At 41.0% G+C, this 23036-nt stretch overlaps 1 protein-coding gene across 8 annotated transcripts in view; it reads right to left on the bottom strand.

Moving 5' to 3' along the window:
* LOC137173121 (microtubule-associated protein 4) overlaps nt 1-23036 on the bottom strand; it is a 121713-nt gene that overhangs the window by 33282 nt on the left and 65395 nt on the right. For 7 of the 8 annotated variants that reach the window (XM_067577842.1, XM_067577841.1, XM_067577845.1 and 4 more), the window contains one exon: nt 17991-19466. The exons of the other annotated variant lie outside the window; for it this stretch is intronic. In XM_067577842.1, coding sequence (XP_067433943.1) covers nt 17991-19466 — 1476 coding nt within the window. The remainder of the gene's footprint in view (nt 1-17990; nt 19467-23036) is intronic. 8 annotated transcript variants of the gene reach the window in all.

Below are 23036 nucleotides of genomic sequence, written 5' to 3'. Positions count from 1 at the left end.
ACACACTCACACAAGCGTGCGTGCCCGTACACACACTCTGTATCAGTCTGCAATGCAATTAACTTCTGTCTAACATGTATTGCTGTCTGACCTGTTAAAACACTTTTCCACTTCATTTCACACACCTTCTCTGTACTTTCTTAGCTCCTCTCGTCTGTCTGACCCGATGCTGTGCTAAATGTAAACATAAAATTAAAGCCGGGGGTCTTGACTACTGTCTCTTGTTAAGTTCTTTGTAAAACCTCGTTACAAAAACGGCCCTTATTGTAAGGCTGCAGACAACCTCTGCTCTTCCATGTGCGAGTGTGAGATAGCCAGAAAGACAGAGGGACAGATCGAATGAGGGAGGGCGACAGCAGGAGCTGTGAGAACGAAACAAATAACAGCATGAAAAACAATTGTGAGCATAAATGCATGAGAGTTCTTGAATATTCTTATATGCGTATGTGTCTCTGCAGGATGGTCTAAGCAGCGTCAGATGATAAGTGCGTTTTCCAGTGTTTCCAATCGGTGTGCTCAGTATGAGAGGGCAGAAGAAGTAGAGGAGGGGAAAATAGGAAATGGAGTTATGGAAGATGGATGACAAGTAAAGCCTCTGGTAAAAAGACCTTGTTGTCTGTCAGACTGAATCTGGTCACATTGTAGAGAATCACACTCCATTAGCCCTCGTACTCCAACCATACTCATCCACGCACACTCTGATAAACACAGAAATGTGCAAGCGACGCAAAAAACATGCATGCCTTAACATATATGTACACGTACACACAAACTCAGTGTATGCATCTGAGTAGTCATTCTGCCACGTAGCATGTAAGAAGCATTCATGAGAGACAGACATGCTTATACATGCACAAACACTGTCACATACACACACAAATTGGCCGACTCAGTCGAGTGCACCGAGTCCAGCCTGTAAGCATTTAACAGAAATTCAGCTCAGCATCTCATGAAGAAACGCTTTCAGCTCCATTTCCACTTATTCTGTTTTCCTGATCACCTAAACTGTGATTTACGATGAAATTACAGGAAACTAGCAAACTTTTTCCTGGAGCGGTGATGAATGAACCCGTTAGCAGGAACTGAGTGTGCTACAACTTGTTGAAAATGTTCAGTTTCTCAGAGGTTGTCGGTTAACTCCAGGAGAGCCGGGTATTCTGCAGTGGTTAATGATGCACTGAGTCATGGCGGTAAATTATTTATTTATATGTTTGGAAACAACACCTCAAGACCTTGATATAAATCCAAAATGGCAGACTCCTTTATTTACCTCACCTGCCGAGAGAAGCGGGGTTTTATATTTTATAATATTTTAATCTTTCCAGACATGTTTTCTAATCTGCTCCAGTTTGAATTTTATGTTTTTTCATGTTAATGCAGACTCAACACTTTTGCCACGTTTACCTGTTGACTTGATGAATTCAAGATAATGTGCATTTCCACAGCAATAATTCCATCAGTATAATCATTCCACAAACACCATTCTGTTGGTCTGAGGTTCTCATTTTTAATTAATTGAAATTGCTTCTACTTTACCTGTGTTTTTCACCAGTGTTAAGGTACTGTCTACAAAACTATCTTTCACATTAAAAAAGGGTTACAAAGGGCATAATTGCTCGCTTTCTAGACAGCCTTTTAATGTGAAACATCTGCAGGAGTTTCGTTGACAGTAGCTGAACAGCAATCCAAAAGACAAAGAAAGTAGAAACAGCTGAAATATATTAGTGAATGAACAGTGTATCTGTTAAAAAGAGAAACTTGGAGCAATAAAGTAGTGAGTGTGATGAGGATCTGTTGTATTGATGGAATTAATGCTGTGAGAATCTAGATTATTATCAATCTATCATGTGAGTCATTATTATTATGTTTTAATGTCAGACAAGCTATTAACATACTTAGGAGTGAGACACAAATACACTTAAAATGTATTTGTTGTATTACAGATGTGTTACTATCAGATGGTTTGGCTGCACACATTAAATACACGTCAATATATGTCAATATACAGATGGATCATCTGAGTCTACCCAGCATGCATTTTAATGCGATGGTCAGTATGTGATGGGACAGTAAGGGGTGTGCTAATAGGGAGAGGGATGGGCTTGTTGTCCTGGGATGAGCCGTGTGTGTGTGTGTGTGTGTGTGTGTGTGTGTGTGTGTGTGTGTGTCCAGTCCCAGTCAAAACAGCCGGCGGTTACAGGCGTTCCTGTGGCTGTCGGTTTGGACTGAAGGTTGAACGTTGGCAGAAAACAATGATTTGTAACAGGCAGACAGGCAAACAGGGACAGGGATGGAGGGACAGAGGGTGAGGAGGAGATACTGATAGATGAGGGCAGAAAGAGGGAGGCATTAAGCAGAAAAGAAGGATGAATAGAAAGAGTATATGAGGACCAAGTGCTGGATGTAAGTAGGGCATCACGGGAAGCTAAAAAGAGGAAGAGAGGAAGAGAGGGAGGAAATTATCAGGGCAACCAGATGAGGTGGGGGGGGGACAGAAGCAAGGATAATGGATAGAAGATGTAGGTGTAATAAGTGAAGATGAAGGGGTGAGGAGAAAGAAAAGAAGGGGAGATTACAGAAAGAGGAAGGTGAAAGAAAAAAAGATCAACAAAGGATGCAGGAAGTGAGGGTAAACAGAAAAGCTGGACTGGAATGAAGATGGTGGCTATTTAGTGAGGGTACACATGTCGCCTCCAGACACCATCACAGGACAGAAAAGGACAAGATTCAGGGCTAAAGGGTACAAAGCTACTGTCAGGTTTTATTCACTGCACTGTTCACTTCCTATTTGGTCTGATAAACAAAAGATTCTGAAAAGTCTTTTTCTACCTCATTTGTAGGTTTCATAGTGCTTTAGAGCAGTTGCACTGAATGTCAATTAAGTACAGTGGATGGTTCACCAATGCATTCATGCATGTGTCCTATAGGGACCATTCCTAGCCTTACCTCCTGAACTAAACCTAACTGAAAGCAAATCATAATCCTAAAGGTACATTAATATTTACCCTCTCACGGTTCATATAAAAGTGGTTCTTACAACAATAGAACAGGGTTATGGAGATGAGGGAATCCTAACGGTTGACTAAATGAAAGTAGCCTCAATACTCAGAGGAAGTATTCCTTCATAAAACAGTAAATGAACAGGAGCTTTGTGTTCACTCCATGTTTTCCCACTGGAAAACACAGTCATGCCAAGCTGGCACTGGAAAAGGAGATGTGGGAAGCCACTTGAAAGGAAAAGCAAACAATTTAATAGCACACAAAGTGGAAAAACAACACTAAGGGAAAGACATAACCTCTCTGTGGCAGGCCAAAGACAAATTTTACTGCAATCCATCCAATAGTTGTCAAGATATTTAACTCTGAACAATACATGCCAAACCCATGGAAGCACTACAGGAAAAGTCAGGGGATCATTAAAGTTGGTGGGATTAGGTACCATGGATGTCTGTTGAAATGTTATTGCAATCTGTGCAAGAGTTGTTGAGAAATCTCAGTCTGAGCCACAGTCCAAAACTTTGCCAGAAACAAAAGTCTAAATGTATTTAGGAATTAGAAATGGACAAAGATATAATAAGTAATAGTAATAGTTAAGTAATAATTTGTGTCTAGTCTTGCACCTGATAATCATGCATCAATGAATGTGTTCAGTGTTCACAGCAGAGCAGAGGTCATGCTGTGCAAACATTTAATGCAATGGTGGAAGTCTGTCGGTTCTGTTTGGTTAGACGCTTCTGAAAGCTTTCCATCTGATTGACCATGTTCATAAATGCAGAACAATGGGTAGGACACTAAGAGCTCTGTTGTTGTTATGACAGCACACAGTGAATGGTGGAGCTTTGCTCCAGGGAAGTGGCATTTTCATCGCTGTGCACGCAGAATTGGTATTTTGGTGACCCACCATGAGCTTGAGTACAAGGAAGTGTGAGGAGATGCATAGTAGGGGGTGTGTCACTAGCAATCAGGCAGCAGATTGCTGTTTTAGAATTCGAACAGCTACATTTTGAGCTAATTTTGTGGTTTTTACCAAGGGATGCCTGTTTGACCTGGTCATGGTCAAAGGTTTGCCAAAGTATTTTGAGGATTTTGATGCCACAAACCAGTGTATGCACAACCAGAAAGCTGCAGCAGCTAATAAACTATATCAGACTTTTTCTTAGTAGGTTCAATCAATTGTTGGTTTTGGTCACTACAGAGGAATTACTGTCAATAAAAAGATAAAATAATGACTTAAGCAGTTGAGTGTCATGACTCAAACACAACACTTGAAGCCTATTTCCTTACCTGCCTGTTGTCCTACACAGTCTGACAAACTACCAATACAGTCTGACGAATTACCTATACAGTCTGATAAACTACATAGCCAATAAGTTCACAAGAGATTGGAGTTGCCTTCTTCCTTCCTTCAGTGCAACAATCAATCTAAAACATTTCCCAATGACGCATACAAGATTGGACACCACAAAAAGGCACCCTGTCAACACTGTTGAAAAGCATGTCTCCACCAAAATGCCAACCGCCTCAATCACTGTACAGTCACATCAACTACAGCCTGTCCCATTCTCCAACCTGTCTATCTGCATCACAAAACCCTGATCCCCTCCATAACCTCACCATACTCACTGCAGAATCACTGTCTCTGTCACTTTTACACATCACACCTGCACAGATGGTCAGACAGATGGGCAGGTGTGGATAGACAGCTAGGTACTGGTAGGTGGGTAGACACGCTGGAGGCCGGTGTACTGTCGCTGCCTCTGTCTGTCACATCTGTCGAGTTGTTTTTTTTTTTTTTTCTTCTTACCCAACTTCTTCTCTTCCTGTCTGCTTGCCTCTTGAAGTACAAAACTGACACTAAGTCCTATGGGGACAAGACAGACAGACACACACACACACATAACCTACAAACTGGATGACCTCATCCTGTCTGACTGGTTGGCTGGAAAAGACACACACACACAAACACACAATACAAGCGTTATATAATCCCAGTGGGTGACAGAAGCGTTGTGCCTAATAACCCATGCAGGCCACTAGGAGGGCATACAGACAAGACAAAAGCAGTGGCCATTAAAAGAGCGACAACATGTTTAAATGGCTTCATTGATTAAGGGAGGAAGTGACAGGAAACAGGTGTGTTTCCCACAATAAAACATTGTTTTTGTTCCTTAGACATTTTTTTCTTGTCTTGTCTCTTTCAGTTCTTGTTTCAGTCAGTTGAATTAGACTCAAAGGACATTCTCCATCTTGAAAGATGTGACAAGAATGTGCTACACATGCATATATCTGAAACTGCCAGGCAGAAAGCCATTTGTAAATAGTGAGAAATTCCTTTGCTGTGGCCTGAACACAGACAGGTTTCCTGCATGCTAATTCACCTCTGAAAGGCAGGAATAGAGAGAAGAGGTGATGGTCACAGGTGTGGAGGGAGAGGAGAGGATCATCTCAGCAGGGGGGGCTGATGGAGACATGGACAGTCTTTAGTGACGTCTATTTATAGCTCAATCACAACACCCCCATCCTCACTAAACAGTCATTGTTTCCTCTGTGGCCCCTCTTCCCATTAGTCGCCAAAGCAACTGCCTCCTGTTGTTATGGCAACTGGATCCTCATCAGTGTGCCGGCTCAAGCCACGTAGGGGGGTTGGGGGAAATGGTTCGGGGGGATGTTTGGTTGTGATGGTGGGGGTATCGTATGAAGAATCAGGAGCTGATGGAGGGATGTTGATGAAGTGTGTGTGTGTGTAGGAGAAGGGGGGAGGGTTATAAATATGCTATAAACCCCGGGGAGGGTATTCCACTATGCTAATCTACTCTGCCTCTTGCCACAGGCTAAGTAGTTTGCTTCAGTCAGTGGTGTCTTTGTATTAATTACAGACATCTGGCAAGAAAGTAGTTCCTTATTAACCACTGTCTGAAGAATGGTGAGATGAATTTCATTTGAGTGGGGATCTGTGCAACACTAATCCACATGATAATGGACAAATACGTGCAGAGAAACATGCAAACATATATAGTACATACACATGCAGACACACAGTACAGATAGTGGTTCCCTCAGGAGGGATGGTGATTAGTATCATATACAGTATATTTAATACAAATGAAAAGCTGAGGCATATGGAGGAAATCTAGTGTGAGGACACAAGAGACTCAGTACAGTTCAAACTTTCTCGGAAGTTTGAATTTTGCAATTTGAACTTGAGAGTCCAGTCTCCCTACAACAGGAGGTCTTCTGATAAGGGTTTGCTGGTTGTTCCTCCATCTAGGCGTCAAACTAAAGACTAGACTGTGTTTTTGAGGTTGTGGCTCCTAAACTTTGGAACTCTCTCCCTTTGGACTTTAAAAAGCAGCTCATTTGTTCAGACTTGCCTTTGTGTCATTTTTCTATTTCCTATTTATTTTTGTTTTTATTGTGTTTTATGTCTGTATGTATGGTCATGCTTTGTGATATCTCTGCTCTTGAAAGGTGCTGTATAAATAAAATTCCTTCCTTCCCTCCTAAATGTCACACGCACAAATAAAAAAGAAAAGAAACACACAAACAAAATTTATGTTGATTTCACAAGTTAATCATCTTACATCCTACAAAAACAAAGTCTCCATCTGCCCAACACATTGCATTAATAGTTTATTTCATCCATCTGCTATTCATGATCGTGTATTTTCTTGCATTGCCTAGTGACTATGCAAGACATGGAGACTATATTTGCCTAAACAGCACATAATTGAAAGAGGAGACGATGTCTCATTCATTTTTATTAATTAATGACATAATAATCAGCAGCTCTACTATTCCCTATGAAGCAGCTGCAACTGCCTGATCTCAGTTCATCATTCATAATGAATGAATCTGGAGCCTTTGGCTAATTTAGCCATATCTACAGTACTCAACCCACTGCTCTCTCTGAACGTCTGGCACACACGCACGCACACACACACACACTGACTGTGTTTACAACATGCACCACCATAATCAAATGTTCATCTCACATAAGCTTATACGCACATGAAAAGACATTTACATCCACCAACAGTTTTCTCCTCCTCCTATCATCACCCTCATTACCCCAGAAGGCGAGCAGTCTGTCGGCCATGATGGACAGACGTAGACGTGGAGCTCGGCTCCCAAAAGGCTAATTGGATGGTGGTCCATGCTGAGTGAGACGAAATTAATCTACAGAATAAAGAACGACGGGGAAAATGGAAAATTTGACATCCATATCTGTAACCACTACTATTAGCTGCCATGCCTGTCACTATTTACTTAATTTATTCATACAGCCTGTTTCAAAAATGTGATGAAAACTAATGAGCCAATTGTGGATTTGTAGTATTTAAATAATAATAGAGGGCAGCTGGGAATGTAGATACAGCATAGCGGAGCTTAAACAATATCTAAAGTTATATTTTCTGTGTTTTTACATGTTTTATGAGAATATAATACCTTCATCAGTTGCTGCTGTTTAGTGTTACAATCTAAGTCTGCTAATGAAACAAAGTCAGCTTCATATTAAGCCTCAGGTGGCATTTCAATTCATTTCTAGTCTGGATTAGTCAACCTGTGTCACAGCCAGACACTCATCAGACAGTCGCAGGTTAGAAATACACTGCAGCATTCCATTATAGATACAAAGCACGCTTCTATTATCTCCGTAGCAGTCACAGCTCAGTCTCTGCCCCATCTATTTTACTCTCCTCCTCCCTTTCAAAGACATTTTTCAATTTCTAAAGCAAACTACAAATGGTGAGAGGCTCTTGATACATTATAATTTGACAGACACATGCCAGGAATTTGAACTCTGCGTAGCTCGATGTGAGGTGTGTGCAGCGTGATTGTCTGGTGCTCAGCTCAGACTCTTCTTTGATGGCATTATAAGTCAAGACATTGTATCATTTGTCTCCCCTCCTCCTTCCTCTCCACCTCTTTCCTCTACTGCCTTGCGTGCTACTTAAGGCTATCTCCGTATTCCACAGGCTGCTGCAGACATGCACCAGTGCTTATATCGTCTACTTGTTTTGTATAATTAAGATGCTGCAAAGGGGAAGTTTTGCAGTTTTTGACTGCGTCCCACTGCAGTGCGTTAACTTTCCAGAACCTTCTACCACGAAGACTGAGGCAGACTTGTGCCTGCTGCTGTCCATCTGCTCTTTCTACATCTATGTGTTATGTTACAACATATAGCTGTAGCCTCATGAGTGTCAGCCCAGTTTGTGTTTGTTTCTTTAGACTTCAGCAGTGACAATCTTCAGTGCATTATTGTCATGGCAACACATAATGATAACATGGTCTGCAACATACGGTCACTACTGCGTCATGATCATTACTGCTTTTAGAGAGAGTTACAAATTAACATCACTTTACTCATTACTCATTTACTCATAGCACTTTAAACACAACAGGGTTGATTCAAAGTGCTTCACAGTGCAGAGGAAAACAAAAGGTTGTATTAGGTGCAGTTGAGGACCTCAGTGCTGAGTGGGACTCTAAAAATCAAAGGAAACTAGATGCCCAGATAAGGAGGAGGTGGTCCAAATAATAATAATAATAATAATTTAAATATTAGGCTCTAGTTGCTGGGTGTCATCAGCATAACAGTGAAAAACAATTTTGTGTTTTTGGATAATGTGACCCGAGGAAAGAATGGGTCTGAGTGTAGAGGAGGTGGGTGTTGAAAAGTCTCGACTCTGTGCTTCCATTTTCCACAGGAATCAAAGTGAGAGTGATTGGCTTACGCTGGTTTTCACTTGCACCACATCAGAGGACATTTGCATAAAGTTGAAGCTTGTAGTGTAGCTGGGCACTTAATCAATCTCTCTATCTCAGAGGGGGCACTGGGCTGCAAAGCCAGGTCTCATTTACGATGCATAGCAGCTGTCGCTGTCCTAGCTTTTGAGTTTGTATGTGTTCAAAATCATTTTTTTTAAATTTCTAAACATGACCGAAACAAAATGTCTATGGTCCAGCTGCCTTGTGGGTAATGTAGGCACCAGGTTTTGATACAAAGACAATGTCTCTGGTTCTGCAGCATCAATTATTTGTAATTGTCCATTGTGAGTCCTTAATGTCAGTACTCTTTCAAGAGATGAGTTTTACATGTAGGTGAAGAGTGAAAATGAAAGTGATTGTGGATCAGAGTGTGCTTTTGCACTTGACATAAAGTAGTGTGCTGCTGGTTTAATATTTGGTTTAATATTATAACAGAATCTGTGCCGTCAGTAAATGTGTCGTCAATGTAGTCTTTCATTAACTCCAGCATCTGTTGCTGTTCCTATGGCAACATTAACTGATCCTAAGTCTCTATGGCAACGCCCCCCTCCCTGCTCTTTCCCTTCCTCTTGTCCCTCCCCCAAAGGCACTTCATGTCTCTGTCTGTCTACCGCCGCAAACTTGAAAATAACAATTTGACCTTTATCGACATTTTATCTAGAAAGCAGTCTGTTCTTTTGGTTCCATAGACTGGTTTATAAGTTGGGAAAATTCACTATATGTAAACCTCTGCAAGTCTGTCAGTGAGGAAATCAGGTTAAAGAGGTGAATTACAAAGTGACAAATTGTTTCATTACAATCAAACCAAGGTGCAAGGTGCACTCTTATTCTAGCTGCTGATGCATAAAGAGCAAGCTGTGCACAGAGTTACATGCTCACCTGCCTGTCTATTAATCTGTCTTGCTTCCTTTAAAAGCAGTAAAAGCTGCTCTTGTAGCATTAATGTTGTGTCCTTTTCTAATGGAAGCATCCAATCAGAAAAAGGACAGAGGTTTAATTGTGGGTTTCATTTATATGGCTGACATACACATTCATACACACATTGAAACAAAGACATAGTGTATGTTGACTATTTTCTGATGCACTGAGTCAAATAATGTTTTAACTGTTATCTATTATGTAAGGGTTCTAATGTATAGATGAGTGACAAATTACAGGATGATGTTGGGCTACCATGAGCTACAAGATGAGCTTCAGTGCTCCTTAGCAGTTTCTGCAACTCTACCAAAGGGATGAGCACCACTCTTCCAAAAGATATTCCCTCATTTGGTGTCTGGATGACAACTAGTGCTCATATCTCAAACCCTTTCTTTAGTCATTCATTCAAGTTTTTCCCTTAATTTGTGACCTGTCTGTTGTTTCAGTTCAGCCTGTCTTTATATACCCAATATGCATCTTGAAAAGTGTCTCTTTTAAGAGCCTAGCAAGCATGTAATATAACAAATGTGGAAAATAACAATGCCATATATATTCATTGAAAATTTCTGGTTCCCTCTAGTGCTCCTATTTCAATTTTAAAGTCCCCATGAAATGGAAGTTAGACCGTCTTTACTTTCTGTATTGTGACGTATGTGTGTATTGTGGCCACTAAAAAGTGGGCGGGCTTCGAGTTAAGCATGACACAGAGCTGCAGAGAGAAACAGAGCAACAGAGGACTGTTGGCTCCACACACATACACCTCCCTCACCTGTTGTTAGATCAGGAGGACGAGGTGGAGATGAATGAATTATACTTCAGTCACATTGTTTTGGAAATGAAAACAAAGTTTTTGCCCACTGATATCCAAACACACATCTCCTCCTATCCTTCTCCATATTGCTCTGATAGCTACTACTATTCACAAATGGTGAAGTATGGTTTAATACGACCGCTGTGGCGACATCACAGGGTATATTTAGTGCAATTTGAATGAATCTCAAAGTACGTCTTGTGTTTACGTCTGTAACAACAGATGTCTACATATGTGGCTCTGTCTGTACATCCATCTGTTTATATTTATATGCGTGCCTAACACTGTTTCTTTCTTTCTTTTTATCTCCCTCTATATCAGTTCAGTAGTCATCTCCTATGTTTGTGTCTTACCTGTTTGAATCTGTTTGTATACCTGTCTGTCTCTCGCTGCATAAACCTGTTTGTCTCCCTGCCTCTGTGTTTGTTTATCTTGCTGCTCGTGCATCAATCTTTTTTTTGTCAGTTTTTTTAGTCTGGAGTTCTCTCAGTCTGTCTGAAGTCTGCCTGCAATGCCTTCGTCTGAGCATCTATTTTTATTTAACAGAAGCTGAATCTGCAAAACAAGTTCTCTCAGCACTCCCCGTACACACACACAGAGTACTCCCTTGCCAAATACAGAGTAAACCTTAGCTAAATGTAACTCTCTGAAAGGCTGAATTATGGAACAAACGATAAACATTTAATTAATTGAACATGCCTGATCTGATGCACTGACACATTGCTGTAAATTACAACCCTAGGACTATATAGCATCAATAACTAAAGGCATTGTAAAGTAAATAACACACATTTTATCTTTCAAGTCGCATTCGCTGCAAAGCTACTGAACCATTTTGGATTCCTTTTGGCAGGACACTGAAAACATACTGTGCTTGTTCCTCACCTGCTGTCTTAGCAAAGCTGAGAACATAAAGTGACTCTACTAAACTGGAAATCAGGTCAAAGAAAAAAGTTTTAGAAGTGGGTACAAAGAAGATTAATTATACTGGTATAGTCTATGTAGATAAAGGAGTAGTCAGTGCTGGCTAACCAAACTTTTCAATTCACGTTTTACACAAGTTTGGAGCAATTAAACTTCTAAAAGAAGGGCCTCTTATCATGAACGTCAGGATGATGAGTAATGACATATTGTCTGTAAAGAGCTGTGGTTAAAAGAGACATGAGTGTAAGCTCCCTCCACATGGAGTTTCAGCACCATGGAGAGAGACCAAATTGTGCTCCCACCAATTTTACACATAAAGGACAATTTAATAGTCTTGGAGAGTAGTGTTCAGCCTGTGAAAACAGTTGTATAATGACTTCTGTGACATTAAAGGAGCTTAGTCAAGTAATTTTCTCAACTACAGTATGTGTGTGTGTGTGTGTGTGTGTGTGTGTGTGTGTGTGTGTGTGTGTGTGTGCGTGTGTGGGGCTGTAGGCTGGAAGGAGAATGTAAGAATAGGATAGAAAGAATATACAGGTAAGTATGTAAGTTGATACTAGGTTAAGATATGAAAAAAGCCTATTACAAACTGGGAGTGTGGAGTTTAAAAGATGTGGGTGTTTATCAGGCAGGAAGAGACTTATAAAAATGCTATTATTGCAATACGGGAAATGTAGGATCCAGTGTTTTTGGAGTTTGACCAACACTAGAGCGTAAAAGTCAGGATATTTCAAGCTCTGGTTATTTTAGCTATTCTGTTTTTAATCTGTCTCCTGTGAGTCCAAATTTATAGTGCAATATTAAATGGCATGAGTACCGCTTGGGTAACTGCATTTATGTATTTAGATGCATTACATTCAAAATTACATGAATAGGTTGTCTTGCAACTAAGATTCACTCCTGCCTCCTCTCAGAAGGAGATGTGTTTGGCTATAATGACATAGTATAATTTGCACAACTACATGAAGATAACAATTGTGCAAATATCCATCCATGAACTGACACATCAAACTATAGATGGGCTGTAAAAAAGCTTTTAAAATCCCATAAATGATATTTACTGTCATGTCATTATAAATCACAAATATTTCAACAGGAAGTGATGCACAGGGATATTGGTTGAGAAAAGCATTTTAAAAAATGTACAATTGGTTTTTTTTTAAATGTCAGCTAAATAATGACACAACCTGAATCCAAGTGCCTGTTCATGTTACACTCATGCAGAGTGTGAATGGCTAATATCTGTGTGCCAGACCCCATGACATTGAACAGGCGTCCAAAGTGAGAATAAAAAAACAAGTGAGAAGGAAAAAGCATTTTGTCCATGTCTTATTTGCATAAGAGCAATACATTTTTGAGTGGTGCTAAAGTAGCAGAATTTGTGATTGATGACAAGGAATGAAAAGGGATCCTCTATGCATCTTCCAGCAGTATACAGCTGAGTCAGGTGCTTCTCAGATCAAGGACCAACATTTTGACACTTCTATGTCTTCATTGAGTGTAACTCTGATTAAGACTCACACACTTGAAATGTTGATATGTTTGCACTATTAAAGGCTACAAATCAATCAGTGAACTCTAGTCCCCCTTTTCCCTTGGAGGTTAAAAAAGTGGTATTATGGGAAACACAATCTTAAACAAAAATGCGTCATGGGCATATAGTATTCAAAACCACTTGTCACAAAAACAGCCTACCTAAAGCAATATGAATAGACACGTAGCCCACTTTAGAGCTATTAGTCATGTACTAGACAAACTCCCAAAATTTCCACTGACTGAGCTGATACGGCTGCCTTTTAAAATGTCAATATCAAAATTTATTAAATCTTCAGCACCGCCCACACTGCTGGCCCGGGGTCATCTCAGTAAGAATCTGATGCTGAAGCATGGCACATCCTATGAAAAAATAACCCAGAATGACTCACACTCTTGTCCTACGTTTGGTGTTGGCTCCCTACAGTGGAACCAATGAGGTGAAATCCCAACACTTCCCCCAAAGCTGTCAAAGCACATTAGCTCATCCTAGTTCAGGAATGGGGCCATACTGTACAAATGGCCCTTCTGGGCTGCCATCTAACAGCCTGTGCCCCAATGAAAGGTGCCTAAACAACAGCGAAAAGCACTATGAGGTAAAAATAGACTGCTGATACAGTATATTCACGCCTGCCTGCCTTTTGAGGATTTGTGTTTGTCCTCGAATAGCTTGATGACTCAGTTGTGTATATGTGTGGGTGTGTATGTGTGGCTGGAGACAGGATTTCAGTTGTGGTTTATTTTTTATACTGGCTGGCACCTCTGTTCTGTCTGAGAGAGGGGAGATAGTGTCAGAGAACAGGTGTTGTTGTGATGTGGCCTGACATCTACTTTTTATTTGAATTAACTACATGTAGAGTATAAGGAACAACATCAAGAAGAAATTAGGGGCAGCAGAATGAGCTGTAAACAAAATATTGACATATTACAACTTCATGAAGATGTTGTGGTGAATGTGTCAGCAAACAATTATCTATCCAGCAAACACAGAGCAACATTAGCATTCATTTGGAGTCATGTTTGTGGCTACCCAGCAGATAAAAGTCAGATATTCACTCCCTTTTTACCTCTGTTTTGGTCTCCACCAACACCTGAGGGGAATATCTGGCTCTTTAGCTGCTAAATGCTCCACTATGTTCACCAGCTAATTGCTAACTTAGTCTGTCTGCTGTTTGGAGCTGAGCAGGTAGTTTTTGCTAAGAACATTTTTGCTGAAAACAGCTGTCTGCTGTGGCAAAAAATTATGCTGATGAAAGTGGTGAGTGAACTTGAACCATAAATTTGTGAGCTTTAAAACAAAACAACTACTGGAACGCTAAAATGCACTGTAAAGCTGAGGGGGACTGCAGAGTTGGGTGCATCGCAATGAGTTACCCCTTTCACATAACACATAGTCATGTGATCAACTTTTAATATAAAATTAACTAAAATTAGTGCAGTTTTATGGGACTTTAGTCAATAAAATCACTAAACCATATTATTCTTGAAGTTACAGTAAATATACAGTTGTTGCCTTTATAAACAATTTATGTGTACATTTCTGTCTTTGTACATGTGTAGGTACGTATACTTATGTACCAAGATGTGTTGATGGGTGTCTTGTGCAGAAGGATACACTTTGTACTCTGGGTTGTCTATTAATAGCCTGGCAGGCAGTTTCAGCTCCATCAGTTTCTGCTGGTTTGACTTTTAGAAGTGAAATTTTCCACCCAGCCCCAGTCTGTTTCCAGTTCCAAATATACAGCAATACATCAGAAGTATTATGTATCTGCTACAGTTGATAGCTTGCTGTCTTCTTTCTATCGTTAGACCAACAGGTATGGATGCAGACGTTCTACCACCACACCACCCAGTGCTGGTATATTCCCTCACATCTCTCAACCTCAATCTCCATCAAGGTTTTTCCTCTTAACCCTCCTCTGTGCCACCCACTATCTTTTCCTCAATGCTTTAAACCGCATCTCCACCCTCCGTCTACTCCTGTATATCCATCTCATCACCTCTGCATATCCCTTTCATTAATCCCACAGGTCTTACACAGCATCATCTTTCCTTTATCCTCTGCCTCTCTCTCCTGTGGTACATATTTTTCTATCCCTGCACCTCACTTTTACATCCTTCGGTTTCCCTCAAAATTTTTTCAAAGGCTTTTTTGTTTCTAGCTCCAATTTTATTGTTTTTTGCTGATTTTTTCCCCTTATATGTACCTCCCTTGTCCTCACTGTACTGTACTCCCTTGTCTGTATCCCTCAGTAAGTCTCTCTTCTTCCTCTTTATTGTGCTACACATGCCTTCTTATCTTTTGTACAAGGCTTAAATAGCACTCTTGGTGACAAAGACCCACCCATGGACACTGACAAAAGGTCTCATTACCCAGAGGGAAGACAGAGCCAGCTGCATTTAGCACTCTCTCTCTGTCATATGTACACAAATTTACACGAGCACTCACACATGCAAGTGAAAACACAATGTGTACTATGCACTATGTACATCAAATCTGATGCAGTGCAGTAAATCCTGTCATGTGTCATGGCAGCGGCACATACATGTGTGGAGACCACACATACGCATCAGTGAAATATATACTCATACGCACAAGACATAACCACTCTGTGTTGTAAAAATTAAACCCAACGAGCATGAATCCAGCACCATACTCATCAACAAAGCTGCACTACATTTTTTTTTCTATGTGACTAGGAAGTGGCAAAAAACACTAATGCAAGCCCTTCTGTTCTTGTGGAAGAATAGGGGGCATTGATCAAAGCTGCTTAATAGCCAGGTTCAACACTCTGCTGTTCCTGCGGTGAGCTGAAGGCAGCCTCAGTACTCATTACAGCCTCCAATGGGAGGCAGGGACAGGAAGTGCAGAAAGGAAGAACAAGGAAATGAATCCTCTGGAACATCTTCATGAATCACAGAGGCACACAAAAACAATTCAGCTCCTCCGGAAAAGGACACACACATATCCATGCAGACAAACACAAATGTCAAGATATACGCTTGAATAGCCACATGGATTGATTGACATACACAAACATATACAGGTGACATCCACACACCCACTCACAAACAAAAACACAAGTGTCAACTTCTTCTATTCTTGGATTCACATCTTTAGCTGCTGTAGACATTATTATTTCTCAGTTGGCTAAAAACTCTTCTCCTAAACAATGTAACATACTGCTTCAAATGTTCTATTTTTAACTGCTCATCTCTGTCTGGCATAAACATTATTATTCCCCAGTGTGTTGAAACCTCTTCTTAATGAGTCACACTGCTACATGTGTATTCTCCATTAAAAACAAGAGCTTGACAGGAAACTGATTACCAGCTTTCACTTGACTCTTAGTTGAATTTCACAACTCGCACAACACACTGATTTACATCATTTAATATGCCTTTCTTCCATCCATTTTCCAAGCAAGGTAGTCCAGACATCCTTTCTCCCTAACCACATTTTCCAGCTATTCCTGGGGGATCCTGAGACACTCCCAGGCAAGACTGGATAAGTAATTCCTCCAGCAGGTTCCAGATCTGCCTCAGGGACTCCTTTCCAGTTGGGTATGCTAGGAAAACCTCTACAGTGAGGTGTCAGGAGGGCATCCTAATCAGGTGCCCAAATCACCTCAGGTTCTAATTCAAGCTTTTTCTGGATTTCTGAGACCTCCCCCTTCTTATCTCTCAGTGTGAGCCCAGAAAGAAAATCATTTTAGTTACTTGTATCTATGATCCCATTCTTTCAAGAGCTGGCCCCATATATCCATCTATTAACTTTCAAGTTGTTAATACTAGTTAGGATCTTCATCCCAACCACATTACATTGAGCTTCAACCTGCTCCAAAACACACCGCAGGTTATGGCCCCATGAAGCAAATAGAACAACATCATCTGCAAATAGATACTCTCTGAACCTCTGCTGTGCCTTAATATCCTGACTATAAAATCTTAAACAGGAGAGGTGGCAAAGGTATCCAATGCAACAAAAAACCATACATACTGGCAGCACTTCATTTCTGTTCTTAGCAACAGCAGCCTTGTTGCTAAATATTGCACTCAAAAAGCACTCACTCTGTCTGTGTCTTCAGTCAATCATTCTTTTATCACCCCAGTGACTATCCTCAATAATGATGCATGAAAAAAACACAAAAAAGCCTGAAGAGGAATTAAAATAGGACTCACCTATGGTGGAGAAGCAGTCGAGGCAGCAATCATCACGAACATGGAAAGTAAAACCGACAAAAACAACAATTACAATTTGACATTTTTTAAAAAGTTATACTCTCAGGAGACACACCAGGCTGTGAACTGTTGATGCATAACAGAGGTGAGTTAACATGACACCAAAAAAGCCTTTTTCTTCAGCATTCTTTTTTAGGAGAAGTTGTAAAGAAACAGGCAGCTAGTGAGGAAATCAGAGTTAATTGGACACAGGAGAGACAAGATAGAGTGACACCTCACCCCTGGATGCAAAGGAAACGGAACATGATTACAGTGTTAATACATACACCTGGACAGAAGAGATAAAGAGAAGTTTGGTTTTGATTTGGTGAAGATGACACAGCCTAGTGGTGTTGCTAAGGAGAGAGACTCCGTGATTGGTTAGTAGTAGCACACCCATCAACAGCAACACTGTTAATTATGAGAACATTCCAGTAGTGCATCATCGATAATTAAGATACTCACAGATTAAAGTAAAGCCAGTCCAAAGCCCCAGTTGATCAACACTTGAGCCCATGCATTAGTCACTCAAAAACAGTCCAAACTAGACAAACCAAAGAGCCCCAGCCAAGTTTTTAGCCAAAGGTGTCCATGCAAGGGACAACATAAATGGGTCTAATTATCCATCTAATCCTTAATGGGTAAAAGACACCAAGCAATCAATCCGGCCAAAAAGTATATTTGAAATCAGTTTCAAATACCTAACTACTCAAACTGGATGGAAACATCATGCATGACAATAAACCTTTCGGTCTTAATCTTTTAGCTACTCTACTTTTAACTTCTATTTTGTCCAGGGCTGACTACAACCAACCTTCAGTAGGGGCAACTGGAGGGGCCACAGCTGGTTCTTCCATGGGATCAGCAAAGCTGGGAAAGAAGGGCTTAGCTGCAGGGTTAAGACCAGATCCTGGAGCTCCCAGAGGGCTGTGTGATGGAGGGGAAGAGGGGCTGATTCCTGGAGATTCCTGTGTAGGGAACTTCTTAGCTCCTGGGGAGGTAGGACTCTTTACAGAGGAGGAAGAAGATGAAGAACGAGACTTCTTAGATTGTTTCTGGGTCGATTTGGCATCTTTGTGTTCTTTGGTTTGGGATTCCTGAGCTGTAGTTTTGGGGGAGCGGAGAGGGGCTGGGCTTGGGGTGTCGAAGGCCAGGCCTAAGGGTAAAGGATGACCTGAGGTGCTCATGTCAGTGAAGTCAAATAACTCGCTTTTGCTGCTCATGTGGGAGTCGTTCAGGAGCCATGAAGCATCTGAGGGTGAAAGAGGTGGAGCTGAAGCTAACACCTCACCTTTCATGGAAAGGGCTGGGCTTGGCTGGGAGGCAGGACTAAAAGCTGAGGTGTCGCTTTCAGGCATGGTGACTTGCACACAAGACTCTTGGAAGGAACTGGAGTTGTCAAACATCCCGCTGTCAACCATGTCACCAACTGCCGCTTCATTTTCTGGAGTGAAAGATGGAGAAAAAGCCTGGCTGCTATTGCCCAGGCTAGCATTTTCGCTATCCATCAGGAGGTCAAATGGATCATCAGGGCGAGGAGTTGTGGGTAAGGAGCCAACTGTTCCAGTGTTGGTGGTGGAGGGCATTGTGAATGGAGCTGCTGTGGCTTTTAGCTCGCTGTTGAGGACCAGTGGGCTAATGGAAGCAGCTGTAGGGGAGAATAGGTCCTGGGACAGAGCGGAAGGTAGTAGGCCTTCTTCTGGGTAGACCTCCTTTTTCCCCTGGCTGGTGTCCATATCTTCAAAGGAGGCCTCCGGGTTTGCCTGAGCTGGACTCCCTAGATCCATTATCGCCTCCTCTGTTTTTTGAGAGGTCGCTGCGGATGAAGGGACAAATGGTTCTGCCACCACTCCCCACTCCTCAGGAATCTTCTTTCTGTTCTTCCCCCTCTTCCCCCGGCCTCCACTCTTCCCAAGCTGCTCCTCCCAGCCACCCTCTCCTCTATCCCGCCTCGGGCCAATCCTATGGTAGAAATCCTCTGGTGGGGGAGTGTTTTCTCCCTGTGCTTGCGCCTCAGGGTGGCCCTTGCTCTCGAGGTGTTCGTAAGAACCCTCATCTTTCTGTCGCCTTTTCTTCTTCTTCTTCTGTTTTCGGTCTGCTCCATCTCCCTCCCTTTCGTCGCCTCCAGCATAAGTGGTGCTCTCACGACTGGGCCAGCTTTCAGGTGGGTCATCGGGGGTGGTTGCGAGATGTCTGGCATGGCGACTTATCACATTGGAGACACTGGGGGTGAAAGGGAGGTCTGTCGGTAGGCAGCCAGCCTGGTCTGGCCAGCAGTCGCCTAAGGCACCTTGTTGTGGGTGAAGAGGGGAGAGTTTAAAATTGGGGGAGATGGATATGAGCATATGAATTGGTTCCCTTAGACTAACTCAAACAAAAACTGAGAAACTTCAGAATATATGATAAAGTTTCTTAACATTCAAAGATTCTAATTCTTATTCTAAAAATAATTCAACAAAGATAATTATAACACTGAAAGAACAAAATATTTCCTGTGAAAGACTTTCAATGAGTTTAAAATTGTCGTAGTTGGTATAGCTACTATTTTATTCACTGAAATGTTGGGAAGGCTGAGAAGATGAAAAAATGGATCAGACACAGAAGAGACACTTCTGGAGGGACTCAACCCAAGGCCAGGAGGGGTGTGTGTTACTCCCAGAAAGCCACTACACCCTTTGTGAATCTCTTTCATTAGTTACCTTTGAGCCAAAAAAGAAAAACAGTGTGTTTTGGTGATAATCCTAAAATAGTACCAAATAAAATAAGTTTTTAAATCCACCCCTAGCTGTGATAGTCTTAAAATTCTATCTGTGTCATTGCTGATGGAGTGAATGAAAGCTTGGAGAAATGAGAATCACACACATATCATACACACACATACACAAACATGCACTCAAATGCTGTGTCGAGTATTGAATTAAATGATATAGAGAAGTGGTACATTTGGGTGGCTGACTCATTGTAGCCTCGGGGTCTGGTATGCATGAAGTGCACACTGAAAATATTGGACTGCAAAAAGAGCCCTGTTTGAAATCAAAACAGAGAGCAAGAGTGAGGTGTGTGAGTGTGTGTGCAGACACAAATATGGTCAGGTAGTAAATATAAAAATATAAGTAATATATATAAGAAATATAAAAGTCTCCTACAGACACACAAAAACAAAGAGTGCTTAATGGGATCACAGAAAGGAGGTCAATTAAAGGCAGCCATGCTGTAACTAAAAGAGCTTCCTTCGGTCTTGGGACATTGTATAACACAGCTCAGGTCTGAAGGGCAACTATGATGAATGGCAGTAGTCAGATTGAATTCAGTCTTAATATAGAAGGTAAAGAAGAGAAGAGAGATGTGAGGTACATAAGAGTTAACAAGAGTAGAGGGGAAACTGCCCACCGAGACAGGGTTGGTTTTTACTTTGGCCCAGTTTGTTTCTAGTTTTCAGTTATATATATATACACACACACACACACATACAGAATAACAGCTAAAGTGGAGCAGCTGTCAGGCCCCATACAGTACCGCAGCTCTCTGGAGGGCCATACTTCATATTAACAGACCCATGACAGAGTTCTGCTCTCTATACTTTATGTGCAGTAATTGGGAGAGGCAGAAAAAGACAGTCTACTAAATGGATGAGAATGACTTAAATGTTGTGTTGCACAACCTCATTAAGCTGGGAGAGCATCACAGAACAGCCATCTCACTGTATGTGCATATAGCATACCCACTCTACATTTTAAAACTTAGCACAATTACCAGCATGCAATGTGGCTAAAGTCCTTTTATTCTGTTTGTAAAATGCCATAAACAGCTCTTACACATTTGAAAACACTGACCCAAAGGTTAAAACAGTCCAAACTGAAGGTGCTTAAAAGTGGTGCTTTGTCATCCAATATGCAAATGGTACTGCATTTCAAGTAACGGCCAGTCTATTATGTATATCAACTTTAAAATGCTTCTGTGTGACAAATATTTTAACTGCCATATGTTTTGGAAACTATATATGAACGGCACATATATGCCAGCTGGTGGTATTGATACTTTAATACTTTAAACATATCTTCATGTCCTCTGAAACTTATATTTTAAATGGGCTCAGAACTGCCTTAGTTTGAGTGATGATATTACACCATAATGGTGAAGTAACATGCTATTGCGTACTGGCTGTTAGTTGGTAGTAGACATTGAGATAATAAGGACCATAGCGGTCACTAGTATCCTCCCGAAACTAAACTAAACAGTGTAGTTTGTGTACAGGTGCTGGTGTACTCATGCTCATGGATGCTCAAGGATAGCTCCTGGCATTTGTCAAGCCATTCTGCTCGCTCCCAATCTACTGACTCCACTTACAGCAATAGAGTAATGACAGGCTGAAGTACCCTCTCTTTATTATATCATATCCCGTTCTGCCATATCTTTTTTCCTTTGTACAGTCTAGCATGTCGCTTCAGGTCCTGCATCTCCTATTTATTTATTTATTTATTTCCACCTGCATTCCTCTTCCAGTATAATTCGGGGGTCAGATGTGTATTGTTTGAGCACTGTAATTTTTCCCCTTTTTAGCATTTGATATTTGTAATGTAAAATTCTGATATGTTTTGATTGTTTACAGTATGATCAGTTAAAGATTCTGGACGTCTTCTCTGGTCTGCAAGCTGATTGGTTGGTTCAACTTTTGGTTAAATGTCACTGGTTGTTGTAGCTATTCTCAGTAGTTTAATTATAGGAGATTCAGATAATTTATGGGCTGGAAATAACAATATACTCTAACTAAATTTATGTCATTGAGGGATTCCTAATGTTGGTAATTGAATAATCTGGTAAATGTGTTTCGTATTTCTGCTCACTGGGGTGTCATTGAGACAGAATCCCCTCAGGTTTTCAAATGTCTGCATCTTGTAATAGGGAAAGGGGGGGTTTGGTGGTTGCCGCATTGTTGAGTCACCATGTTACACACACACACACACACACAAACACAGTCTTGCGATCAATTTCAGGGTGGCAATGAGGGGTTAACAGACAACAGCCATCTCCGTTTTCTATGTCTTCGTCTCCTGTTGTGAATTGATTACAAAGTTTGTGAATAAATCATCTGTCTGCTGCGGAGTGAGTGAAACTGTGGCAATGACAGTTGCAGTCAAACTGAAGAACTGTTCAGTCGTAATGATTCAAACATTCCTGTTGTTGCTCTTGCTATGGAAGTTAATATTTTTAGTGAGGGGAATTAAAACAAAAAAAAAGATTCCAGTTTCTGTAAGATTACCGAAGAACAACACCAGTGCTGTAGACGACCTTGCTTCTCACGCCTGTTAGACAATTCCCCAGTGATCGGACGCTCACATCCTGTGTTGCATCAGGGTTTTACATTACCGTAAATCCTCAAATAGTGGCCTGGGATTTTATTTACCTCAATACCAGAAAGAATCAGGCCTTTCTTTAGAACAGGCTCGCATTAGAGACAAAGCTTTATTCATAAATTCCCCTGTTCCCCTGTTAATATAGAAAATACTGTTTTCATTCAGAATAATTCTACTGTGCTAAAAGTTACTGTCAGTGAAACTCAACACATCCTGTACAAATATTTCACATTAAAAGTATCGCTTAATGCCCATATTCCCTTCATTTAATGACGTTTAATGTGAAAAATCTGCAGGAAGTGTTGAGTTTTACTGACTGTAGTTTGGCAGCAATCGAAAAGAACAGCACGTTGGAAGTGAATGGAAATCATTGGTGAATAAAAAAAGTATTTGTATTGTATGTATTGACGTATTGATGGAAGTAGTGCTGTGGAAATACAACTGTTATTTGAGACTTATTTGAATATTGGCTTTTATTTGAGAATTTACGTTACATCACCTCAGAT

The sequence above is a fragment of the Thunnus thynnus genome, chromosome 21 (assembly GCF_963924715.1).
Source record: "Thunnus thynnus chromosome 21, fThuThy2.1, whole genome shotgun sequence".
NCBI lineage: Eukaryota > Metazoa > Chordata > Actinopteri > Scombriformes > Scombridae > Thunnus > Thunnus thynnus.
This window is presented reverse-complemented; position numbering and strand designations above follow the sequence as displayed.